A 22,700-nucleotide genomic window follows, 5' to 3' on the forward strand; every position below is an offset into this window, starting at 1 on the left:
TACTCTCGAAGGTATATTCCATGTTCACTGTTGCTCACTGGCCCCAAAGTTGCTCTGACTGTATAGAAATTGCTTCATTAAATACGTAGAGAGAGATTATAGAAAAAAATTATTTATCAGAATAAAAAGACTAGCTTTACTTAGAAGTAACAGATATATGAAATGTCCTTTTTTGATCAGAATCCATCAAAAAGTTTATAAAGTAACTATAGGACTTGCAAATTTAAAAAACAGATTCTGAAAAAATTTAATTTGTATGGTTTTTAAATTATACACCTTTATTTTCTATAATCTAATTACCTTCTCACTGTTGACACTTAATTTAGTTAAGATAAAAGTTACTGATTGCTTTCTTGTGCAGAAAACCTGTTCTTCTAGAGAAAAGAAATTCTACTAAAGAAAACATTTCCCTAGATCTGTCAGCAGTTTAAAGCTTACGTACTTACGATTATTTATTACACACAGCTTATAAACTTTTTTTTTCTTTTAAATTTTATAGGTTACATATGGGATTGTTCAGATTGGGCAGTTGCATCTCAAAAACCATTAGCTAATATTATTGAAGTATCCACCAAAGAAATACGGGACTCATCCAGTATTCCAAGTACTGAATCCAACAGCAGGGCTAGCCAAATCGAGCTGTTACCCAAAGAAAGTGATGTAGGTAACTTAAATGATTTGAAACAACATAACAACCAATCTGGAAGTGAAGATTTTGATCAGTCTGAGTACGTGGGTGACTCAGAAAATAACGATGATTTCGATGATGCTCTTCTTCCTGTGCCAAACTTCGAAAGCATCCTTGGAATGAACGAACTTGAATTTGCTGATGAGGTGGACAGTCTTCCAGTTTCCCCCCACAAATATCAGCGTCATCCCAACTCATACCTCCCCACTCATGCCACAAGTACTGCGAACACTAGCCCTGATCATACGTGGAACGGTGATCAGCGCCAAATTTGTGATCTCTCCGATGATGAAGTTATGACGTATGGTTTTCCATCACAAGGTGGACGTGGATTTCTCAGGGACGGGCTTGATAACTTGTCCATGTCAGTTGGTGGTTACACATCAACGAATGCCTCTTTCTCAGATATTTCTGGAGCTATCTGCGGAATTGATGACAGTGATGTGGACTATGAGCATATTGATTCTAAACAACCTCAAATTTTGAATGAAAAGTTTTGCTCTACTCATTTATAACTGATTTGTAAAATAGTTTTTGTTTTTCTCTAAATGGTTCCTGATTTTAAATCAAAATTTTCATTTTTGTTTTCATTGAAATTAGTGAGGTGTATTCATTTTATAATCAAATGAAATCTTAAATTACATAAAATAAGCATAGAAAATAAGATAGAATAAATAGAAGTCATGATCATTGTTTTTTAAAGTAAATGAAGCTTTAAAAAATTGAAGCAAACTATTTTACTTATGAAAAAAATTTAAATAGTATTGTTTTAAATTGAGAAACAAAAATTTGTTAATGTAATTTTCAAATTCTTGTTAATTTGGAGAAATTACTCAGCTAGATGTAATTTTTAATGAAACTGTATTTTATATTATTTTTGTTCCATATTAATGCACTTAAATGGTGATAATTTTCATTCTAATTTACAAGATATTTATTTCAAAATAAAAAAATAGATTTTTGTTTTAAACTTTGTGATATGCTTAAAAACTTATAATTAAATTGCTTTTCCCTTAATGCAGCTTTTTTTCCTTGTCTTTCATATCTGTTATTACTGACCTCTTCTATGTTCATTATTTATGCATCTTTTTTTTTTCTTCATTATTGTTTCATGTGTATGTTTTTTTATATATGACACTTTTTCCTTTCAAAATTTAAGTTGTTTGAACACATTCATGTGATGAAAAAAGTTTCTGCTTTAGGAAGAAAAAAAAGTTTGTTTTTTCTTTCTTTTTTGTTAAAACATTGTACATACCATTTTCATGCATGCATCTTGCTATCAAAATTGAACTAATTGAATCTCACAATAATGAAAAATAATACTCTGTTTGAAAATTAATGAGAAAGTCAATTTTGAAACTAACTAAAAGAAAAGTCTGGAATAAATAAAGGTTAGTTTTTGCCTCAAATATTAATGCTATTTACAAGAAATTTAGTTGAACACTTTTGCTATAACAAATGAAATAAATTGTAGAAAATTCAATTGTTACATCTTTGTACTTCATTTCACTTACTGCCTGAGTGGTATCATAATTTTTCAAAGTTAGTACAAAGCTATATTTTTACATATCTCGTTTGTACGTTTATTTTTAATTTTTTTAACATTTTACTTTTGTAATAATTTTGATAGCATTTGTAAGTGATTTATTCCTTTTTTTATGAATACTTAATTGTATCTATACATTCTTTTTTAAGGTTTTTGTATTTAAATCAATCATTGTAAATGAGAAGAGCAGAACTATATAAATGTGATATCTGTAAATGGCAGCTTATTTTGAAAAAATTTATCTTTTTTATAACTGCTGCTTTTTTGTGCCAAAAATGCTAATTTTTTCTCCCTTTCATATTTAAAACTAAATTTCATTTCACACTTTTAATTTTACCTTTTGGATGATTTCGTATAATCACTCATGTTTATTATCTGATTTTCATATATTTTTCCAGTTCTTAATCCAATATAATAAGTGTTATTTTTGAAGTTCAACTTATTATGAGCATGTCCTAATTATTATTTTGCATGCAGTTAAAAACATGTACTGTTTCTATGTGCTAAAATCTTTTTCCAACATTCCATTTTGTGTCCAACAGAATGTTACTGACAACACGTGTTAAAATTTGCACCAGTTTTTAAGCTTACAATAACTTTATTTTGCTAACTGGCGTTGTGGGTGTTGTTAAAATGTGTCATGAGTCTTGTTATTTCAATTTTCTGAAATCTTGTATACTGCTAAAGTTTTGCACTAAAGTAAAAATGCTTTGTTACTTTGTGATTTAATTAAAATCATAATATACTTGCTAGTTTGTTAAAAAATATTGCTTTTACTCAGTTCTGGTATTCTTTAACTATTGACTCAAAGGACCACTTCATTAGTAGTTCAGATTATTTATGTTTATTAGTCTGTTTTAAGAGATCGATGTGAATAAAATAAATGAATTCACATTATTTTACATGAAAAACATAGACTCTTTGAATTAAACAGGTTAAAGAAACTACATAAATTCAAATGCCCTGACAATAGTGTTTAATTAATTAAAATTTCTCTTGCTTACAAATTTTTCTATAAATTAATACTTCGTTCACAAGTTGCATTAGGATAATGTATCTTATTTCTGTGCCTAATTTGGGTTGTTAAAAGTTATAACCGAGATTATATTTAAATTTTTATTGAACGAAACGTTTTAAAATAATAAATGTGGCAGTTTTTCTATTGACGATTATTGCTATATATAAGCATTACAACATCAGCGAAACTGGATGAGAATATGCTACTGATATTTTTGCTATAAATCACGTAAGATTTACTCGCATGAAAATTCAGCTTTTTTGACATTTGGCCAATCTCATCCCTGAAAATAGCACTAAGTATTGTATTTTGCTTATTAATCAAACAATTAAGTTAGCTGGGTATTCTTTTAGATTTGTTTATGTTTAACCAATAAATTGTAATAACTACACTATATTTTTACTTATTAGAGTAGAAAATTTTTTTTATAATAAAACACAAAAAATATATATTGAAAACTATGGTGTTTAAAAGATGGACAATTTATTGTAACCCTTAACATTCTGAATGTTTTTATTTTTAACTGTTGTAAACATTTAATACAGTAAACAAATTTAATAACTTAAGTTATAATACTGTACCTGTATATCTAAATCTGTTTGGTGTACTTTTTAAGATACATCTTATACTGCTTATACTGATCTTCATTTTTATACTGAATTTCCCACTTAAGTTAAATTTTCTTTATCGCAGTTATTTATTAAGTTCATCACATTATGCTACATTTCTTAAAACCTTCTAAATCTTTTTATGTGATTCAATGGTTAAAAACCCTGAACTCGAGTGGATTGCTGAACAATTTCTTTGAAAAATATTAAGTTTTTTAGTCAAATTAATCATTCTTTAATGTAATTCATTATTTTGTAGTAAGTGTATTGCTTATTTTTGTTTAGTTCTAATTGAACTTAGTTACAAAGTTTGAACTTAGTTACAGCAAAATAAAGTGTTTCTGTCAATATTAAAAATATTTTTATTTGTCTTAACTGTTGTATTTAAGTGCCTACAATTTCCAGAGTTTCTATGCTGTTTCAAATATGAAAATAAATATAACTTTAAAATATTGTTGTAAAAATGTAAACCAGTTTATATAAAGTGAAATATTAAGAAGAAAAAAAAATTTTTTTTTTCAAATTTAGCTAATTAGATTGTGCATTTTCAACTTGAAACTCTCTAACTAGACCTTGTATATGCTAGTTATAATATTTTATACCATATTTGAATATATCTTCCTGCATATTGTTCTTTTGTAACTAAATTTATTTATAAGCCATTTCTATAATTTTTAAAACAAAACTTTCTTAAAAACCTTAGAAAAATATTACTGTATAAAAAAAAAGATACCCACATTGAATGATTAAAGGCAATCTCTTGTTCATAAAAAAAATAGAAATTTCAGATTTATATGTTAGATTGATCTTGTAATTTACTTTACCCTGTGCATTTACTACATTAAATTATTAGTCAGAGCTCTGCGACCAACTTTTTGCAAACGCCAAACATTTCTGTCCAAATCTGGCGCAGTGCGTCTGTTTGAGAATATTTGTCCATATTGGTGCTACTTAAGCCATTTTGCATTGTGTATATAAAAAAGTGTACATAGTTCTTAAAATGTCTTGTAATAAAAATTTTCATAAATTTTTACAGTTTTTTCACTCATTTCACATATTTCATTCTATGATTGTCTGTGATAATAGCTAATATTTTCTTTTGATGCTTGAAAAAATTTCTGTCAAATGTCCATAAACAAAATCACTGAATCAGCTGTCTGTACTTAATTATTTCAAGGGATTAAGTACAGTAATCCAAACAGCTAGGAACGAAACCGTTGCACTTTCTCCAAGATTAATAAACTTGTTGTAGATCATTTACGTCGCACTAGAACTGCACAGTGGGCTATTGGCGACAGTCTGGGAAACATCCCTAAGGATGATCCAAAGACATGCCATCACAATTTCGATCTTCTGCAGAGGGGATGACAACCCCACTAGTCCAACGACCTGCACACGAAGTCGAGCACTTTACAGTAGAACAGTTTAACGAGGACCAATACCGCACATCCTCGGGGCCCCTACACAGACTGACCACAGCCAGTGATGCTTGACTTCGGTGATCTGCTGAGAACTGTGTCTTAATGATCAGTCCACTGCGGGACATTAATAAACTTGGAATGATTTATTTAAATTTAAGCAAAATAACATTGAGACTGCCAATCATAAATAGCCATTTTTTGAGAACTCATGCTAAACAAAAGAAAAAATCTTTTTCATACTATTTCTAATGGCTAGACAAAAAGTTTAAAAAATTACAGACTCAAACAGTATAACCAAGAACAAGAAGGCTGAGGTCATTGCCTAATGTGTGATCTTGCTCCCAGTACCTAGATTTCTCTGTAGATCCACGACTGCCTTACAACTTAGCGGTTCACAGACCGGAGCGGATGAACCTTGTCCATTACTTCTCCAGAGTAAAAAAAGATAAGTGAAAAAGTAGAATCGGTTGAAACGCCAATGCGGAATATTTGAGCAGCTAGGCGATTGTGTCCTGTAAACAGACAAAAAAAAACGCAATTGCATTGTGTTTTGGTTGTATCGGGAAGACATCCTCTGCTTTTTATGATTGTCTTGAGTCTGGAGGTCTCGTTAACCATTAGAGATAAATCTATAGTTCTTTTTACAAACATATTAATCTTCCAAAAAAACAAAAAGTCCGCTTGTTCATCTGCCCCCTCCACAGTGACTAGGCACCCACTGGAGAACAATTTGTTTACTGATTAAAACAAGTATTCTCAGGAATTCTTGACATTGTTAGATTTCAGATGTTAATGGGTGTTCAACAGAGCTAATTGTCTGGATGTCTGCCTTTTTTTATTGTAATGGATAGCTAATGATTGATTTGAGCTATATATATGGCTACTACTTTACCCAATATAACTTGCTTTGGTGTACAAAAAAAAGGAAAACACGACGCGACATAATATGACAGTCAAACTGAGAACAGAAGAAAAAAATGCCATATTGAATCCTTCAGTTGATGTTATTTTCATTTTGTAGCAGAATGCTTTCTGTCCTAACTTTAATGTGGAATAAAAATAAGAAAAAAAAACTAAACAACGCTCATTTTTTATTGTTAAAATGAAAACAATTTTTAAAAAAAAGTGTCAGTAGAATATTAAACAAGAAAATGTCAAACCATATATTCAGATTAAGATTTTAATATGTTAATTTTAAAATTCCTATTTCTTTAATCTTCTAAAAATCTTCGGATATTTTTCTTTCCCTCTTCTCAGTTGTATTGGAATGCACTACGATATTCCATAATTTTATTCGATAATTTTTTCATTTCTTAATATTTTTCGTATTTAATTGTCAAAAATATTTTTTTTTAATTTCCCCGACTCTTTCTGTTAGAACTACATTCAATATATTATGTAGTTTTCAGTTTTATATAGTTTCCTAACTTAAAAGTTTATAATCTATTTGAAAATTAAGATAGAAAACTAACGTTCTTCATTCTCCCATGACTCTCCACACTCTCATGGTGAAAGCATGCGAAGTGTTACCATAGGTAGAGAGTTCCTGTAGCCCATTTCGATCAATGTTAAGTCCCGCAGTGGACTGATCGTTAAGGCACAGTTTCCAGCAGATCACCGAAGTCAAGCATCACTGGCTGCGGTCAGTGTGCGGGTGGGTGACCACTTGGATCAGTCTGCGTAGGGACCGAAAGTGTGCGGTATTGGTCCTCTTTAAACTGTGCTATCGTAAAGTGCTCGACTTCGCGTGCAGGTCGTTGGGCTACCGAAGCGGGTGCCATCCCCTCTGCAGAGGATCAAAATTGTGATGGCATGTCTTTGGATCATCCTCAGGGATGTTTCCCTGACAGTCGCCAATAGCCCATTGTGCAGCTCTAGTGCGACGTAAATGAACAACAACAACGATCAATGTTAAAGAAAAGTCGATGCTAATAGTCATTCAGATGTGAAAGAAACCAAGAACCGTACATTTTAAAAAATAAGCAGATATGTGTGCTCAATTCAAAGAACGTATAAATCTTCGTTAAGTTGAAGAAAGGAAAAAACAGCATCAAGATACATCCAGGTTTTCTGTGAAATTCGAACCCACTACCTCAACGCTTCTAAGCGTTTGGCGTAAGGACAATGCCCCTCAGTCATGTAGGCTTCAACGCTTCTTGACTATATTACACCAGACTATAAGAAATTCGTCTTGTTTCAAGTATTTTAAGCGCTTATGATCTGCAGTGACCTCTTCCACTTAACATTAAAAAAAAATTATAATTATCGCAAATTTAGCAATACAAAATGTTCAAGTAGCTGTTAAATTTAATGTAGAGCCGTGTTTTAAGCTATATTTTTATAGATTAGAATATTTTACATTAATTAATTGTTTGTTTGTTGTTAATTTACGTCGCACTAGAGCTGCACAATGGGCTATTGGCGACGGTCTGGGAAACATCCCGGAGGATGATCCGAAGACATGCCATCACAATTTTGATCCTCTGCGAAGGGGATGGCACCCCCGCTTCGGTAGCCCGACGACCTGCGCGCGAAGTCGAGCACCATTTAATTAATTGAACTTCTCTCTGTATTTTAAATAACCGACACGTGAGTAAATAAAAATCTTGTTTGATTTCACATTGTTCTTCAATGAATTTAAAAATTTACAAAGTCTTACAACCAGGTAAGTGTAAATTTTGAAAAACTTCGTAAAAATTATTTGTATTTAATTGTAAAAGTGTTTTAATTCTGACTACGGAATAAATTTTTAGAATATTATCTTGTACTAATCGTAGACTAAGCAATCAAAGTTTTGTTTATAATCGCCTGATATTTTTTTATATTAAATGTGCAAAATAAATCAATTTCAAATTTGCGATTTTTCTCGTAATCGTGAAAATGTTGTTTTGTAACGCGATTGCTTTATTATTATTATTTTTTTTTAAATATTTTAGATATTAGAATGATTTAGCATTTTCACATAGCAACCCCACATTGAAGTGCTTATGAATGCAGTTGCTATAGAACAATCTCAGTTTTCACTTGAGCTAATGCACAGCATTCGTGCGTGATGCTATTTGTAAATGCTATATCTCTCGTTTAAAATTCCGCTTATTGTATTTGCTACGACTTATTAAAATCTTGTTTTTCAAGTTGTTTCAATTATATAGTTCAAATGTTATAATGTAGTGAGCAAAAAATAAATAAATAAAATCTATATCACCCAGAATAACTTTTATTCTTGTGATCGGATAGATTTTCACGGACTAAAATAAATTTTTAATGGTTCGAAAAATTAACCTAAAAATACAAATTAATTGCCAACTATTAAGTTACGGAATCTATCACAAAAACGTACTTTTTTCTCGGTTTAAACGCTTTTTTTTACCTCTTAATAGGGATTTGGATTACGTTTACTCTAAAATAGTCCAAAAAGGACAAAATTAATAGTTGTTAACTATTTTATATAATAAGAGCCGAAATTTCGAATTGAAAGGCATACAAAATTTTTACACCATTTTAAAAATGAAAAAATTTCAACGAAATCGAATAGATATTGAGAAATGAAAATTTAAAAATACGCCTTTTTTCAAAATTTTATATCTCAGAACAGAAACCGTTCGACTGGTTTCTTTTAAATTTTTTATATAAAAAAAAAATAATTTAAAATCATGTAAAAATTTGTATACCTCCCAATTCAAAATTTTTTCGGTTATCATTTTGCTGGTCAAGATTCTGACTCTGTAGTTAAGACTAATTAATTAGAATATTTGAGGTCAATCCTTTGAACCATTAGGATTGATTTTCAGTATGCGTCGAAATTCAATCATTCGAATTAAATTCAGGGTGGTATCTTCAGCTCACTTCACTTTAAAGTTTATATTTTTGAAGATCGAAAATAACGAGGTACTACAATTTTGCTTTTAGGGCTTTTTAGTCATAATTAATTCCAAAATCAAACGATTTTTCTTCCCATTTGGTTGTTGTGTGTGAACTTTTAAACTGTTGAATTTATTTATCTTCTATACGATTTGAAATGATAAAAATTGAAACAATATTTAATACAAATTTGTCAATGACATGAAGAAATAACTAATAAATAAATTAAAATGTATGTAGAATTCAAACAAAAATGTTCGATTTATAAATTTTACACGTCGTTCCTTTCAGTTTTCTTTAAGACATAAATTAAAATCAGCTTTCAATTTAAAAATTCTTGTTTTAATTTTGTCTAACTTATGTGCTCAATTGAACTTCACTATTAATTGTAATGAAATAATTCGCCTTGTAAAAAGTATACATATTTGTTTCCATTTATTTATTTATTCAAGCAAGCGATTTTACAAATGTTTCAATCAAAAACAAATGCTTAAATTTATTTATAGTCAGTCATTTTTTAGTCAAATACAGTTCGTCAATTACATGATCTAGGATACGACTAAATAAATAAGCCATATTCTATGATACGATTAAATGGTTTAAATTTAAAAGTGATCGGAAAAGTAAAATTTAAAAGCTAAAAAATTACTGCAATATTTTAAGCAAACGAATTTTATAAATATCGCTTTTTTAGAATTTTTTCAATCAAGAACTTCAGTTAATATAGATTTGAATCATTTTTAAATTATTTTCGATAGATATAATGTTTATAGATGCAATATATCATTATAAACCAGCAGTTTATGCGAAACAATATAAAGAAAATAACATTTTTAAGGATCTCAAGTTAAAAGTAAAATTCTTTTTTGTTATGTCATGTTATTAACATTCACTCCAAAGCAGCTTAAATTGTTCTACAAATATTGATCAGTAGTGTTCATAATAATCATTTTATAAAAATTTTCATTTTAACTGTACATTCCCTAAAGAGAAATCGTAAGTTCTGTAGCAATATATCACACAATATTAATATAAATAATTTATTTTCCAAGTGAGTATTAATATTTTTATTTAGTAGATAAATTTATTCCCGAACTTATTGTCAACTCAAATTATTTTATTTGAAAACTATCCTTCCCATTTGATTTCAATAAATAAGTTTTTTTGCATTTTAATTATTCTTTCTATACAAAATTTGGAATCTATTTAATATATCCATGTAATTTTTTACTGTACTAAAATATCTGTGTAGTTTTTTACGCTCTATTGCAAACAAAATACCTACCAAAATAAAAAAATTTATAAAGAAATTTTATAATGACTAAAGGTAAAAATTTCTGTCTTCAGGCTATTGTTGCTGAAAGTATGGAATCAAGTAGGACCCATGTTATTCCGCTAAATATACAAATTGATAAGTTAAAAAAATTAAAAAAAAAACTATCTATTCATGGACCTCTATGCCGACCCGTTCAATAGCTCTAGATGCAGCCGCGATGGCACAGGGGATAGAGCGTTCGCATTCCAATTGAACCATTCCAATCGCATTCCAATCCGCATTTCTGGTGAACCGGGTTCGAATCCGCATCCGCCTTGAGCCGACCACAGTGGTGGACGGATCATGGGTTAGAGTCCCTTTGCCGTCAGGGTAACCGTGGGAGGTTCTCGTGGTCTTCCTCTCCGTGTAACACAAAGGCAGATTAGTTCCATCAAAAAGTCCTCCACGAAGGTAAATTTCTTCCAATACTTGATCCAGGTGTTCCCTTGTCTTCTGGATTGGGTTCAAAATTTCAAGGCTACGGAGTTGAACATTAGTAGTCGCCAAAAAATTGGGTCTGCTGTTCAACGACGGTTATAAAATGAAATAGATCTAAATAAGATTTCAGCAGAGGTATTGACTTGAGATTTTGAGAACTACAGCAAAGTGGTGTTCCCGCTTAGGTACAGAAACAGGAAATTTTCGAATGGCAACACCCATATTTTTTCATCGCAAAATGTTCAGCGAAAGCAAAAACCCTAAGCAGCGTTGGAACGGTACGCGTATCTCAAATGGACACACTATGCACGACGCTAGCGCAAAAAGCAGCTCTACGCACGCCCAAAAAATCCCAATCGTGGAGCTCAGAGAAAATTTGAATATGAGAGAGGTAAGACAATAATCATTGATGATGACGCAGATTGAACGAAAGGAAAAGTTTATTTAAATCACAAATTTTCTACATCGGCGGCATCACAGGCAATTAATTGCACGTTGCATGCAGGAGACTAGACAATAAATCTGAACCTAACATTGCATGAGGGATATTTGCTATCTCAGGCTCAGCCATAGTCTTTCAGATTTGAAAAGTTTGCGGATTGCACATGTTCACCACTCTAGATTTGAGATATCCCCAGAACTAGAAATATTCATAGGATCGAGGGTTCGCTCAGGCCAAGGAAATGGAAAATGGTGTGAAATGACACGATCGACGAATTGCTGTTCCAGGACCCTGTGAACAAACGTCGCAATATCTTAAGGTTCGTCATTTTGCGCCGTCATCCAAACGATGGCATTCAGTGCATTTTGCTGCGGAAAACTATGGTATAACGTAATTTTGCAACATTGCTGTATAGTGTGAGCCTGTCACAGACGTATAACAAACCTCGTTGGTAACGTTTGTTCATAGAAGTACGGGCTAAGAACAATTGTGCATGAAAAGAATGAACATGGGCATCGGATGAACAAAAGAATGAACATCGGATTTTAACGTCTCCATTAAACGCGAGATTATGAACACCTCAAAAAAATGAGTGTCCGAATGGTAAGTTTTGAGTTTCTGTAACTATAACCTTAAGCGTGAGGCGTGAACACCATTTTGCTGCCGTTCTGTAGAATCTCGAGCTCTTACCTCCGGAAATCTCATCTCAATCGGCTTAACGGGCCGGCCGTTAGAGGTCCATAAGTAGGCGAAGTTTATTTACGACAATCCTATTTGTAGAACCTAGAGTAGCTGCTGAGAAGGTTTTATAGAAATCATAAAAATTTCTATACCGAAGAAACTGTTTAGATGCACAGGAAACTTAGTTTTAATTAATTAATTTTTTTTTCTTTCGAAAAATTGTTTTTGTTTCGAATGACACAAGGACGGGCAAGCGCACCAGCCATTGGCCTTGCAAATTAAGAAGATGCACCTTTCGTTTGACAAGAGAACACCGCAAGGGTAAAAGTACGTCTTAGTCAGAATTTCCCTCGTTACGATAGATGGCAGCACTACTCATTGGTGCGGCCGTAGCTCCGATTTAGGCATCGATCTTAAATCTAAAGAGACTGATAATTTTCCTCAGATTTCTGTGCCTATTGTACAGGACTTTTGATTCAACAAATTTTAAGAGCAAGCGTGTATCACGTGTACTCGGTGGGTCTTAGCGGAGTCGAGGATTGAATTCCGGCCGATTTCCCAATCGCTGGGCAACCACGGCCTTCAAAATTTGTTTTGCACTAAAACGATTAAAATTCGCTGACAAATTTATTTTCTTTATACATTTTAAAAGTTTAAAAAAAATATTTTTAGTCACGGAACATTATTATTTATGTTCTGAACATTATTGTCCACCGAGGATGTTTTTTTTTTTATAATTTTAAACTCCCTGCTTTCCAGTAACAAAAATCCCAAACATCTGAATTACTTTTTTAATATTCTGTATTACACTGCAGTACTGTAACTCTCTTCGACTGTCTGAAACTTTTCAAAATTTATTTTTTAAAAAAAATTATTATTTTCTGTTTATAGAAGCAGGATATAAAAATTAAATACAATACATGTTTCCTATAAATACATATGTCTCTACATTTTATTTAAAAATCAAAATTTTTTCACCTGAAAATCTTAACAAAAACATTTGTAATTGTTTAACGTACAACTTTCTTTATTAAAATTAAAAATTTATTTTTTAGCAATGATTGACTTTTAGAAGGGTCTAGTTTTATTTGCTTTAACCTACTTTCAGTAAAAATTAAGAAATATTTTATTACATACCCTAGTTTTTATTCAAAAATTCAATGAAAAATAGTTCTAAAATCTTCAATAAATTGTATGTCATTTACTCATTTTACATGCCTTGAAACATGAAGAGAGTTATTTCAAATCTTCATATTCCTACTTTGTACTATGTAATTAATACCAAGCCATTTATTTGATGTTAAAGTAATAACATTAAATTAATAACATTAAATTAAATAACATTAAATTAATGTTATTTATGAGAATCGCGTTAATGCATTGAGAATCACGTTAAAAGACATTTTTAAAGCATTACCGTTTTTAAAATGTCTCTCATTACCGTTTCACTTATAATGTCGACTTTAAGTACATGAAATTAATTATATTTATGAAATTAAAATATTTGGTTTTTAATGGGGAACAGTGGTTTCTTACCAGTTATCTGATATTTTTATGCATTTTATCAAGGATGTATTCAACTTAAAAAGCAGTTTTTAAAGTTTTCAACGCTTTGCATCTATGTGATTCATTGACGCTTTTAATTACTCAAGCTTTCAGAAAACATTTTCTAAATATTTTAGTTAAACATTAACTGTGTTTTTCCAAGCTCTTTTGCTTAAGAAAATAATAAGAATAAAAAAAATAGCTTACGCTTGAGATAAATTTATAGTTTTAAACTTTATATACCATCTTGCCGTTAAAAATAATCTACACGGGGAAAAAATTATGGTAAAATTACCGTACTCTATGGTAATAACATTTCTGGTAAAAAAAACATAATTGCGATAACAAAAACCAAAATATATAATATTTAAACCATTCATTTGGTAATTTTTTGTTCATATGGTAACGGTTTCACAGAAATTCTGATTTTCAAAATTATCGTTCATAACTCTACATATATAGTAACAATTACATAACTGAAAAGTAAATTTTACCGAATAAATGATTTTTATGGCATGCTCCAAGCTTTCGTGGAAAATTACCAAATTCTACCATATTTACCAAATTTTATCATGCATTAAATGATCATTTTTTATTGTTAATTTTAACAAAATCATTACCAAAGCGCTTCGAGAAAAATTACAAAGTTTTTTGGTAATCCCATAGAGTCAAAAACACTTTAAATTTTACCCTATTTTGGTAGTTCTGATCATATTATTTAGAACGGTCAATTAAAATCTCCAAATTTATTAAACTTTCTTAAAAATTGCAAAGTTAGCTATATCTTTGGCACCTAGAAGAAAATTATAAAAATCAATTAATAATTTTCAATTATAACAATTTTTTTATAAGCTTAGATAAGGCAACGTCGGGGTAACTTTTTTAAATATTAAAAAATTAAATAAAAAATTCCTTTTATATTTTCATGTAACTATAACTTTTCTTCATTTTGACGCTTTGAGCCTTTTTTTTTTTTTTTTTTTTTTTTTTTTGTTTTTGTTTTATAAAGATTGGTTTAGCTTTATCTTACAGTCATAAAAAACTGTTACTAACTTACAGAAGTTACAAAAATAGCATATTATTTGAAGAAAAAAAATTTTTATTCTATATTATGCCGTGAAAAATAGTCTTAAGACTATTTTTCGATAGCCCTTCAGTCGGATAAAATTATTCTTTTTTGCAAACAATAAGCTATTTTCATAAATTATGTGAGTTTGCAGCTGTTACTCATGACTGGTCGATCAAGTTTAGCCTATCTTTAACAAGAGTCCTATATGCTTATTCTGAAAATAGCACAAAACGTCAACATGAAGAAAAGTCACAGTTTTTGAGAAAAAGCAAAGTGTTTGTGGTCTAAATTTTTAACATTCAAAACTTACTCCGAAGTTGCCTTATCTGAGCTCATAAAAATTTGCAAAAAATGGTATTGATTTTGAAAACTTTTAACTAGGTGTGGGAGTATGTCGCCAAAACGGCGATTTTTAAAAAAAGTTTAATAACTTTTGAAATGTTTTAGTTATTTTCCCGTTTTAAATCCGAGATAATTCTTTACTGCAAGATTTCATATACAATTTAAAATAATAACTTAGCTTCAAGTGTAAAGCACTTAAACTGTGGTGCTTTTGTTTTCCTTGGCGAAAATGCTTCGAAAAACCTTGTTAAAAATGTTGATTGATAGCATGCAATATTTACGCCATTAATTAGTTTTTAATATAGTTTATTATATCATGAATATTGAACAATTTCATTAAATTTGAAAAGAAATTTTTGACTTGGTATAAAATTTTTCACTAGTTACAAATTAAATTCAGCTGTATAAATTATGAGGTATATAACACAAGTAGCTCAACATAAAAGATACGTTAATTCAAGCTGAAGTAACAAATTGTGATTGGCCAAGCCTTACTATCCTTAAGGACTTCGTAACGACACTTAGCCGAAGGGTTTTGTTTGTTTATCAGGCCCAGTTCGTTAGTAGTAATGCAAATTTGAAATCGATCCAACATTGCAGATAAGATTCAGAAGCTTTTCTAGTACTATTTTGAGAATTTTCTTTACCAATACAAGATTCCGCATGCCTCCTAACCCGTATTTTTACTAGGGGTACTCAGTTAAATTACGCAATTAAAAACAACGAACCTATTTTTATTATTAGGCAAAAAGATTACTGACAAAAGATCAAAAATTGCTGATTATTCTACCTTTTATTTCCTTAGCTTCGAGCAATTAATTTATGTTTTCGATAAGCTTTGGTGACATATTCATTACTTTTAATTTTTTAATATGGACTCATTTTGCCTTGGAATCTATAAAAAATGGCCTCTTATGCTTCTTATACTTATATCAGTAGTCTGTAATCATCACCTCTGTATCATCTATAGATTATTTTCAATTTAAATAAATATCACATATTACGAAATAGTATTTAATAAAAAAAAATTTTTTTTGAATGTTTTAAATGTTTCTAAAGCGCTTTTTTGTTACATTTTAGAACTAGAACTTCAATTTGTAACTAGAATTAAATACATTTATCTTCAGAATCAATAAGAAACTGATTCTTTTGATTATTAAACTAATGCAAATTTGAAAACATACTACAGATACATACTAAGTTTTCTGCTTCAAAGGGTTGTATTTGAACCCTTTGAAGCAGAAATTTGATTAAGAATATTTTCATTATTTCGTATTAATTTATTTTAAAAAAAGACAACGGTGTTTCATGCTGTAAAATACATTTTTACAGTATGAAACACCGTTGTCTTTTTCCGCGTGAAAGGTAAAGTCTTCCAAACACTTCGAACAATATTTTTTCCTATTTGCACTTATTTGCAGTTTTTTAGATCTAAAGAATCAGTTATTCATAACTGAATTTTTCTCAGAGTGCAAAATCTATTATAGATAAATTTTTGAATATGAATGGAAAAAAAAATTATCAAACAACCTTTCTCGAATTTTATATTTTGGTACAAATATAATTCTGATAATCTAACAGATATTTTTTAGTAATTAGACTGTTTTTTCGTAATTAGAAATACCAATATGCGTGTAATTAGAAAGTCAGAAAAAAATGTATATAAAAGGGACACCGGTGTCTTATCTGCGTCAGAGGATTAAAGTAGCCAGTGAACATCGCAAATTGAATCCTTTAACTGTTTTTTTCATATAATTTTTTTTTTCCAACTATAACCAACGGCACAGTGTCCGTACATTCTGAAATGGTAATTGATTTAAAAATAAATGTTGACTGAATATTATAAATCCTTCAGAATAAAAGAATTTACACTTCTGTTAGTCATCGGAATTCGAAAGTAAAATTCTCTTATATAAATTCCTTTTGCTACATAATTTTTTTAAAAAAAAGTATTCTAATGATTTTTCTCTAATACAAGCAATCATATTCCCTAGACTAATTTGAATGCTGTATCTCTTTTTAAAAAAATTGAAACAGTACATGTATATTACAAAAATATATATTTCATCATCGTAATCATCGTCTAGTTAATCATCGGAATTTATTATTTACTCGTCTATCATAATCTATTATTATCGGAACTGGAATGTAAAATTCTTTCATATGGTTTCATTCTGTTTCAGTATTTATAAGAAACGAGTTTTTATGATTCTTTACTCTTAAATAAGCTATCATCTCCTTTAGAATTTTAGAATAATTTAAATGCTTTATCAAGCACTTTATTTCGTTTCTTATCAGAACCAGAATGTTAAATTTGAAATTAACACCGTACTAGATATTTTTTGGAATTCTTGTTAAATATGAAGCAGTGTTAATATTTATATTTAAATATATTCGAGTAATAATAAATGTAAATATTTAAATATAATGTAAATAATATAATGTAACGATAATGCAAATATATTCGAATATTTATATTCAAGTGAGAAAGGGCAAATATGTAATTAATCCTATCACTATTGAGATCGATACGAGGAAAAGAGTAATTATTTGACTAATTATTTAACTAATTATTTGTAGCCTCACCGAGATTCCGAACTGAACAGTTTCACAGTATACTACAGTCTAACCATACAAATGAACTTTTTTTTTCATTATTATTATTTGAAACTCCGTTATTACTCTGTTCTTCCCGACCTCGATAACAATAAGTTTTTTATAACAATATAGAATAATAATAAGTTATAACAATAATTTTTTAATAACAATAAGTTTAAGACTAAAATTTTTTCTTTTTATTAAAGACATTTTTCCTTTTTTATTACGTTTTTTCTTTTTTACGATTTCATACATGCATAGTTTTTTTAGTTTTTTAGGCTTGATTTTTTACAAATATTCTAAAACATATATAAATGGATGTCAATGCAGAACACGTTGTATTCAAACGTTGAGAAAAACGAAAATGAATTTTATATTTATAGAGATTTAAATTTAGAAATTTTCAGGTAGTGTAAACTATGAAAATAATATAGGTTTTCTGGCATTTATACTTTAATTCAAATAGTTTTATAGGTTTTTGCTGATTCTAAGTGATGTATTTCAAAAAAATAGAAGTGAGGAGAAAAAAAGGACTTAAACTTATGCATAAATAAGCATAGTAAGAAACATGTATACGATAAAAATAATTTTTCTAGAGATCTAGATCTAGAAGAGATCTAGAATTTTTTTTAAAGTCATATCTGTTAAAAAATAACAAAATAAACACCTCAAGTTACGGTTGAAACTTTTTTTTTTTTGATGACAAGTGCACGTTAAATTTGTTGGGGTCTCAAAGTCCTCCAAGTTCCCATAACAAATTAATACCTCTGGGGGTTCTGAATTGGAGAATGATCGTTCTCTCGTTCAGGTCAAAATTACGATCTATGGATGAATGAATGAAGAATGGTCCCCCCTGTAAAACTAACTATGACGTGTGTGTAGCTGAAGTCGTATTCTTGGCCATAGATGGCGCCACTGAAAAACAGAAAATGCACCCTCTGCCTTAGAAATTCGCTATGATTTCCCATAACAAGCTTGCTGGTATTGGGAAATGGCATCTGTAACAACAACAACACTTTCTTTCTATCTTTGTCTGATGACAACAACTTCTTTTAAAATAAAGATTAAGAATTGCATGAAAAAAATTCAATTAAATTGCTTTGTTTTTCAGAATTTATAAAAAAAAACTTCTAGCTCAATCATTTCAGTTGTGATAAATTAATATTGGGGATATAATATAAATTTTAATAATATAAATTTTAATTGGGAATAATTTTCGAAAGCATCCCCGCATAGCATCACGCTTGCTATTATATCTGAATACGTGATATAGCGAAGTTTATTGTATAAAATATAAATAGCGATAATATGCTAATATAATTGAACATCCGTTTATAATCAACAATAAAGAATTGCACTTATATTTATTCTTAGATACTTCATATACTATCTTTAAAAGAAGATAAAAGAAAAAGAGTTTTCTTTAATCTTTTATTTAATGAGTTTTTACTTTTTTTTTCTTTAAAGAATATTTTTATTGATATTGATAGTACTTTTCATCAATTCTTTACGATATAAGTATTAAAAAATTTACTAGAATTTTATTGTAAGGATCAAATAAAATAAATGACTTACAATATAATTTTAGCTTTTAAAAAGCACTCATTTATTAATTCTAAGAAAATAACCACAATTACACAGAAAGAAATACATTTTTAATAAAATATTCCAGTGTATTTACAAATACATTATATGCACGCAAATAATATATTCATGCTTTGAACATATATGAGAACACATTTGTAAGCTATAATTGTGGCAACAAATAAAATGCGAATGTAAAATAGTTGAGTTTTTGAATTATAATTATAGATGTTGTAAAATTATTGTGCTTTTAAAATATCAATCGCGTTATTTTCCCAAATCTCTAGTAACAAAAGGTAATCCATTTAAGTCTTTGAAATTACGTATTGAATTTACAAAATTTATAATAGATCAATTTGGATCAATATATGATTATAAAATTATATATTGATCTAAATTGAGGAATGCATTTAAATTTATTGACAATTTCTGGCAACTGTTTTTAGAAGTTACAGAAATATCGAAATCCAGACAGCATCAGAAATCTTTTTATTTATTGATTTATTTATTGACCCAACAAAATAAATAAACCAATATATAGCCGACAACAACATGCATTTAAACCTAAAAATTGAATGTTTTCAAAAATTTAATACTCTACTCTTCAAATAATTAAAAAGGACAGATAGACTGCAGACTGCAAAACTTGTTATGATTATTGATTTGTAAAGATCATTTTTGTAAATAGCATGTTTCGGCAAAAAAATTTCAAACTACACACAAAATTTTCAAAATCTTGTTGTTTTGCATAACTGATCGATCTATTTATTAACTAAACCAAAATTATTCTCTAAAATAAATATTTATATTTCTTTTGAGATGATGCGTTTTAACTTATGTTTAATTATATCCTCTTAACACACATTTCGTAATTTTTTAGGAATCCAAATAAGTTTAGTTGTACATTTATACAAGCGTAATATAAAATATGAGCTTGTTACAGAACACATTTTAAAATAATAAACGTCAAATATCAAAGATTTCTGATATTAACAATATTTACATTCTAAAATTTTATTTCATTCCTTGGCACAATTTACATATTGAACATAAACTTTACAAGCCTTTTTTTAACATTTTATGTTCTCTTTTTGATATTTATATATAATATAATTAAAATATATTGCATTAAATGTGCAAAATTTCGGTATTATATTAAACTAAAACGTTAAATAAGAAATTGAAAAAAGTATTTTTTGTGAAAATTATAACAATTATTTTACTAATGAAATAATCATTTGAAAAAAATTTTAAAAAACTAAATATTTCAAAAATGAAAAGAGCTTTTACCGTAAAATAAAACAATAATTTAAATTTTATGAGTAATCTATGTACCATTTATTTACCTATCATTTTGTGATTGTTTAATATTTAGACATAATATAAATTAAATATATTGCAATAAAAGTGGGAAATTTCTGTATTTTTAAACTAAACAAAAGTTGCTTAAATATCTTTATAAGTTTTGTTTGGTGAATTTTAAAAAAGTTCTTTCGAAAAATATCTTTCTTAAAGTATTTTTTGTGAAAATTATTACAATTACTTTAAGAATAAAATAAGAATTATTTCAAAAATTTTTCGGAGAAGCTAAAAAATTACAAAAACGAAAAAAGCTTTTCGACAAAAAACGATAACTAAAATTTTAATAATGGTACATAATAAAAGTATGTACCATTCATTTTATTCTTTAAATTTATTCATAATCTGTTATTTTTAATTTTTTTTGCCTATTTATATATAAGCTTATAATAAAACAGTAAATCATAGCATATTTTAATACACTTTTAATTGTAACAACATTAGGTTAATTCTGGCAAACACTGTGAAAGCTGTGATCATGTCTTCTCGACAACATAGTTCATAATTTTACAGAGCTCATGATAATTACCACTCTCAAACTTGATACCCTCGTACTTCAATGAATGACTAAATACATCCGACCAACCTACCTTCATATCTGCATCGATGACTAGATACCCTCATAGTGCTTCCATATTTCGGATGTAACTTTATAGGAAATGTATATTATATACAAGCTGTCTCTAGAGAATTGTTAATTACAAAATTTCATAGTAAATTTTCAATTCTCACATGGATTGGACTGATGTCTGTAAACTTTTTATGCAACACATAATAGTGAAAGATAACTTTATTCCTTTTTCAATGTCCCCCTAACAATCAAAACATAGAAGCTAGGGCTGGTTTGGTATCAATGGATGATAGAGAGTAAGGAACGGAACCCAAGACCCCTGGGAAAGAAGATGTCGGACAAGATGTTGCTAGTGATGACAGAGGACTGATTGCTGCCACCGCAGGTTTTTGTTGAGGACAATGTGTTGTGCTCCATTTCATTGCAGGAGATATTTTTCCTTAAAAATAAGCAATAGTTAATTAGTTTGGACGAGGAAAAAAAACCAACATACATGTGTTTAGTAAAATAATATAAAATTTAGACGAGATAAGCTAAAATTGATATTAAGATAAATAAAAAAAGAAATTGAGGCAAGACAAAATGATGTTTGATACTAAAATGATGTCTTATAGCTTATAAACATATTATTATTTGAGTCTAGTTGGTTATGTTGCATGGCCAAAATGTAGAGAAATATTTATTAACGATTATTAAACCACACTTTTGAAAAAAAAAAACGAAGTATAATTATTCAAATGCCGATTTTCGAGACAAGATGTTACTTTTCTCGTCTGACAGTAAGCTACCCCAATGTCTAAAATCTTAACAGTTTACGTTTTTGTTGAAAACAAATGGTGACAAATAGGATTAATAAACCGATGACTAAGTTATTGATTGAATAGTTTATAGGTCATTCTTAACGAATAACTTTCTAATATCAAATAATATATCAAATAACTTTCTAATATCTTAAGAAAAATGTAGCTGTATGATATGCTATGCCTGATAAGTTCTATATCCTGTTTTGATTTATGAAGCACTTTTTATTACATATATATATATATATATATATATATATATATATATATATATATATATATATATATATATATATATATATATATATATATATATATATATATATATATATATATATATATATATATATATATATATATATATATATAAATAATTAATTAATTAATTAATTGTAAAAGATGGTGCAATGTTGAGCGCTCAAAACAAATCAATTAATTTGAACAAGAAATTTATAAATAATAAATTGCTATCAGAACTCATGGGGTCTAATATTTATCTTCAATTCAGCTAAAAGGTAGTATGCAATATTTTAAGATGAGTGGTCGCAAGAGGATTTTTACTTTAGCTTACAATCGAAAAAATTGAATGTTGACATTTTAAACGAACAAAGTTTTTACAAAGGGAAAATAAGAAGAAAAAAAAAAAGAAAAAAAAAACGATCACCTAAATTAACATCGCTGATCTGAAACAAAATGAAAAAGTTACAATAAAAGTAAAATACTTAGGAAATCTACTTTATCTAAAAGCCAATTTAGCTTTCAGCACGTTGGGGACAACTCTAATAAGAGGGTGGAGGAAAAGGAACACAGGACA

The 22,700-nt window shown here is 28.8% G+C and overlaps 2 protein-coding genes across 7 annotated transcripts in view; one reads left to right on the forward strand and one right to left on the reverse strand.

Annotated features, from left to right (window-relative positions):
- LOC107446303 (fat-like cadherin-related tumor suppressor homolog) overlaps positions 1 to 4,891 on the forward strand; it is a 456,785-nt gene extending 451,894 nt beyond the window's left edge. For all 6 annotated transcript variants that reach the window (XM_087157390.1, XM_087157391.1, XM_087157389.1 and 3 more), the window contains one exon: positions 500 to 4,891. In XM_087157390.1, the coding sequence (XP_087013516.1) occupies positions 500 to 1,203 (704 nt within the window). In that variant the 3' untranslated portion in view covers positions 1,204 to 4,891. The remainder of the gene's footprint in view (positions 1 to 499) is intronic.
- A 16,310-nt stretch (positions 4,892 to 21,201) lies between these two features.
- LOC107446297 (uncharacterized) overlaps positions 21,202 to 22,700 on the reverse strand; it is a 75,008-nt gene continuing 73,509 nt past the window's right edge. Inside the window, exon 4 of the mRNA XM_016060907.4 lies at positions 21,202 to 21,525. Coding sequence (XP_015916393.1) covers positions 21,335 to 21,525 — 191 coding nt within the window. The 3' untranslated portion in view covers positions 21,202 to 21,334. The remainder of the gene's footprint in view (positions 21,526 to 22,700) is intronic.

This window comes from Parasteatoda tepidariorum, chromosome 2 (genome assembly GCF_982258835.1).
Source record: "Parasteatoda tepidariorum strain Cologne lab strain chromosome 2, Ptep-v5.0, whole genome shotgun sequence".
In the NCBI taxonomy this organism is placed as follows: domain Eukaryota; kingdom Metazoa; phylum Arthropoda; class Arachnida; order Araneae; family Theridiidae; genus Parasteatoda; species Parasteatoda tepidariorum.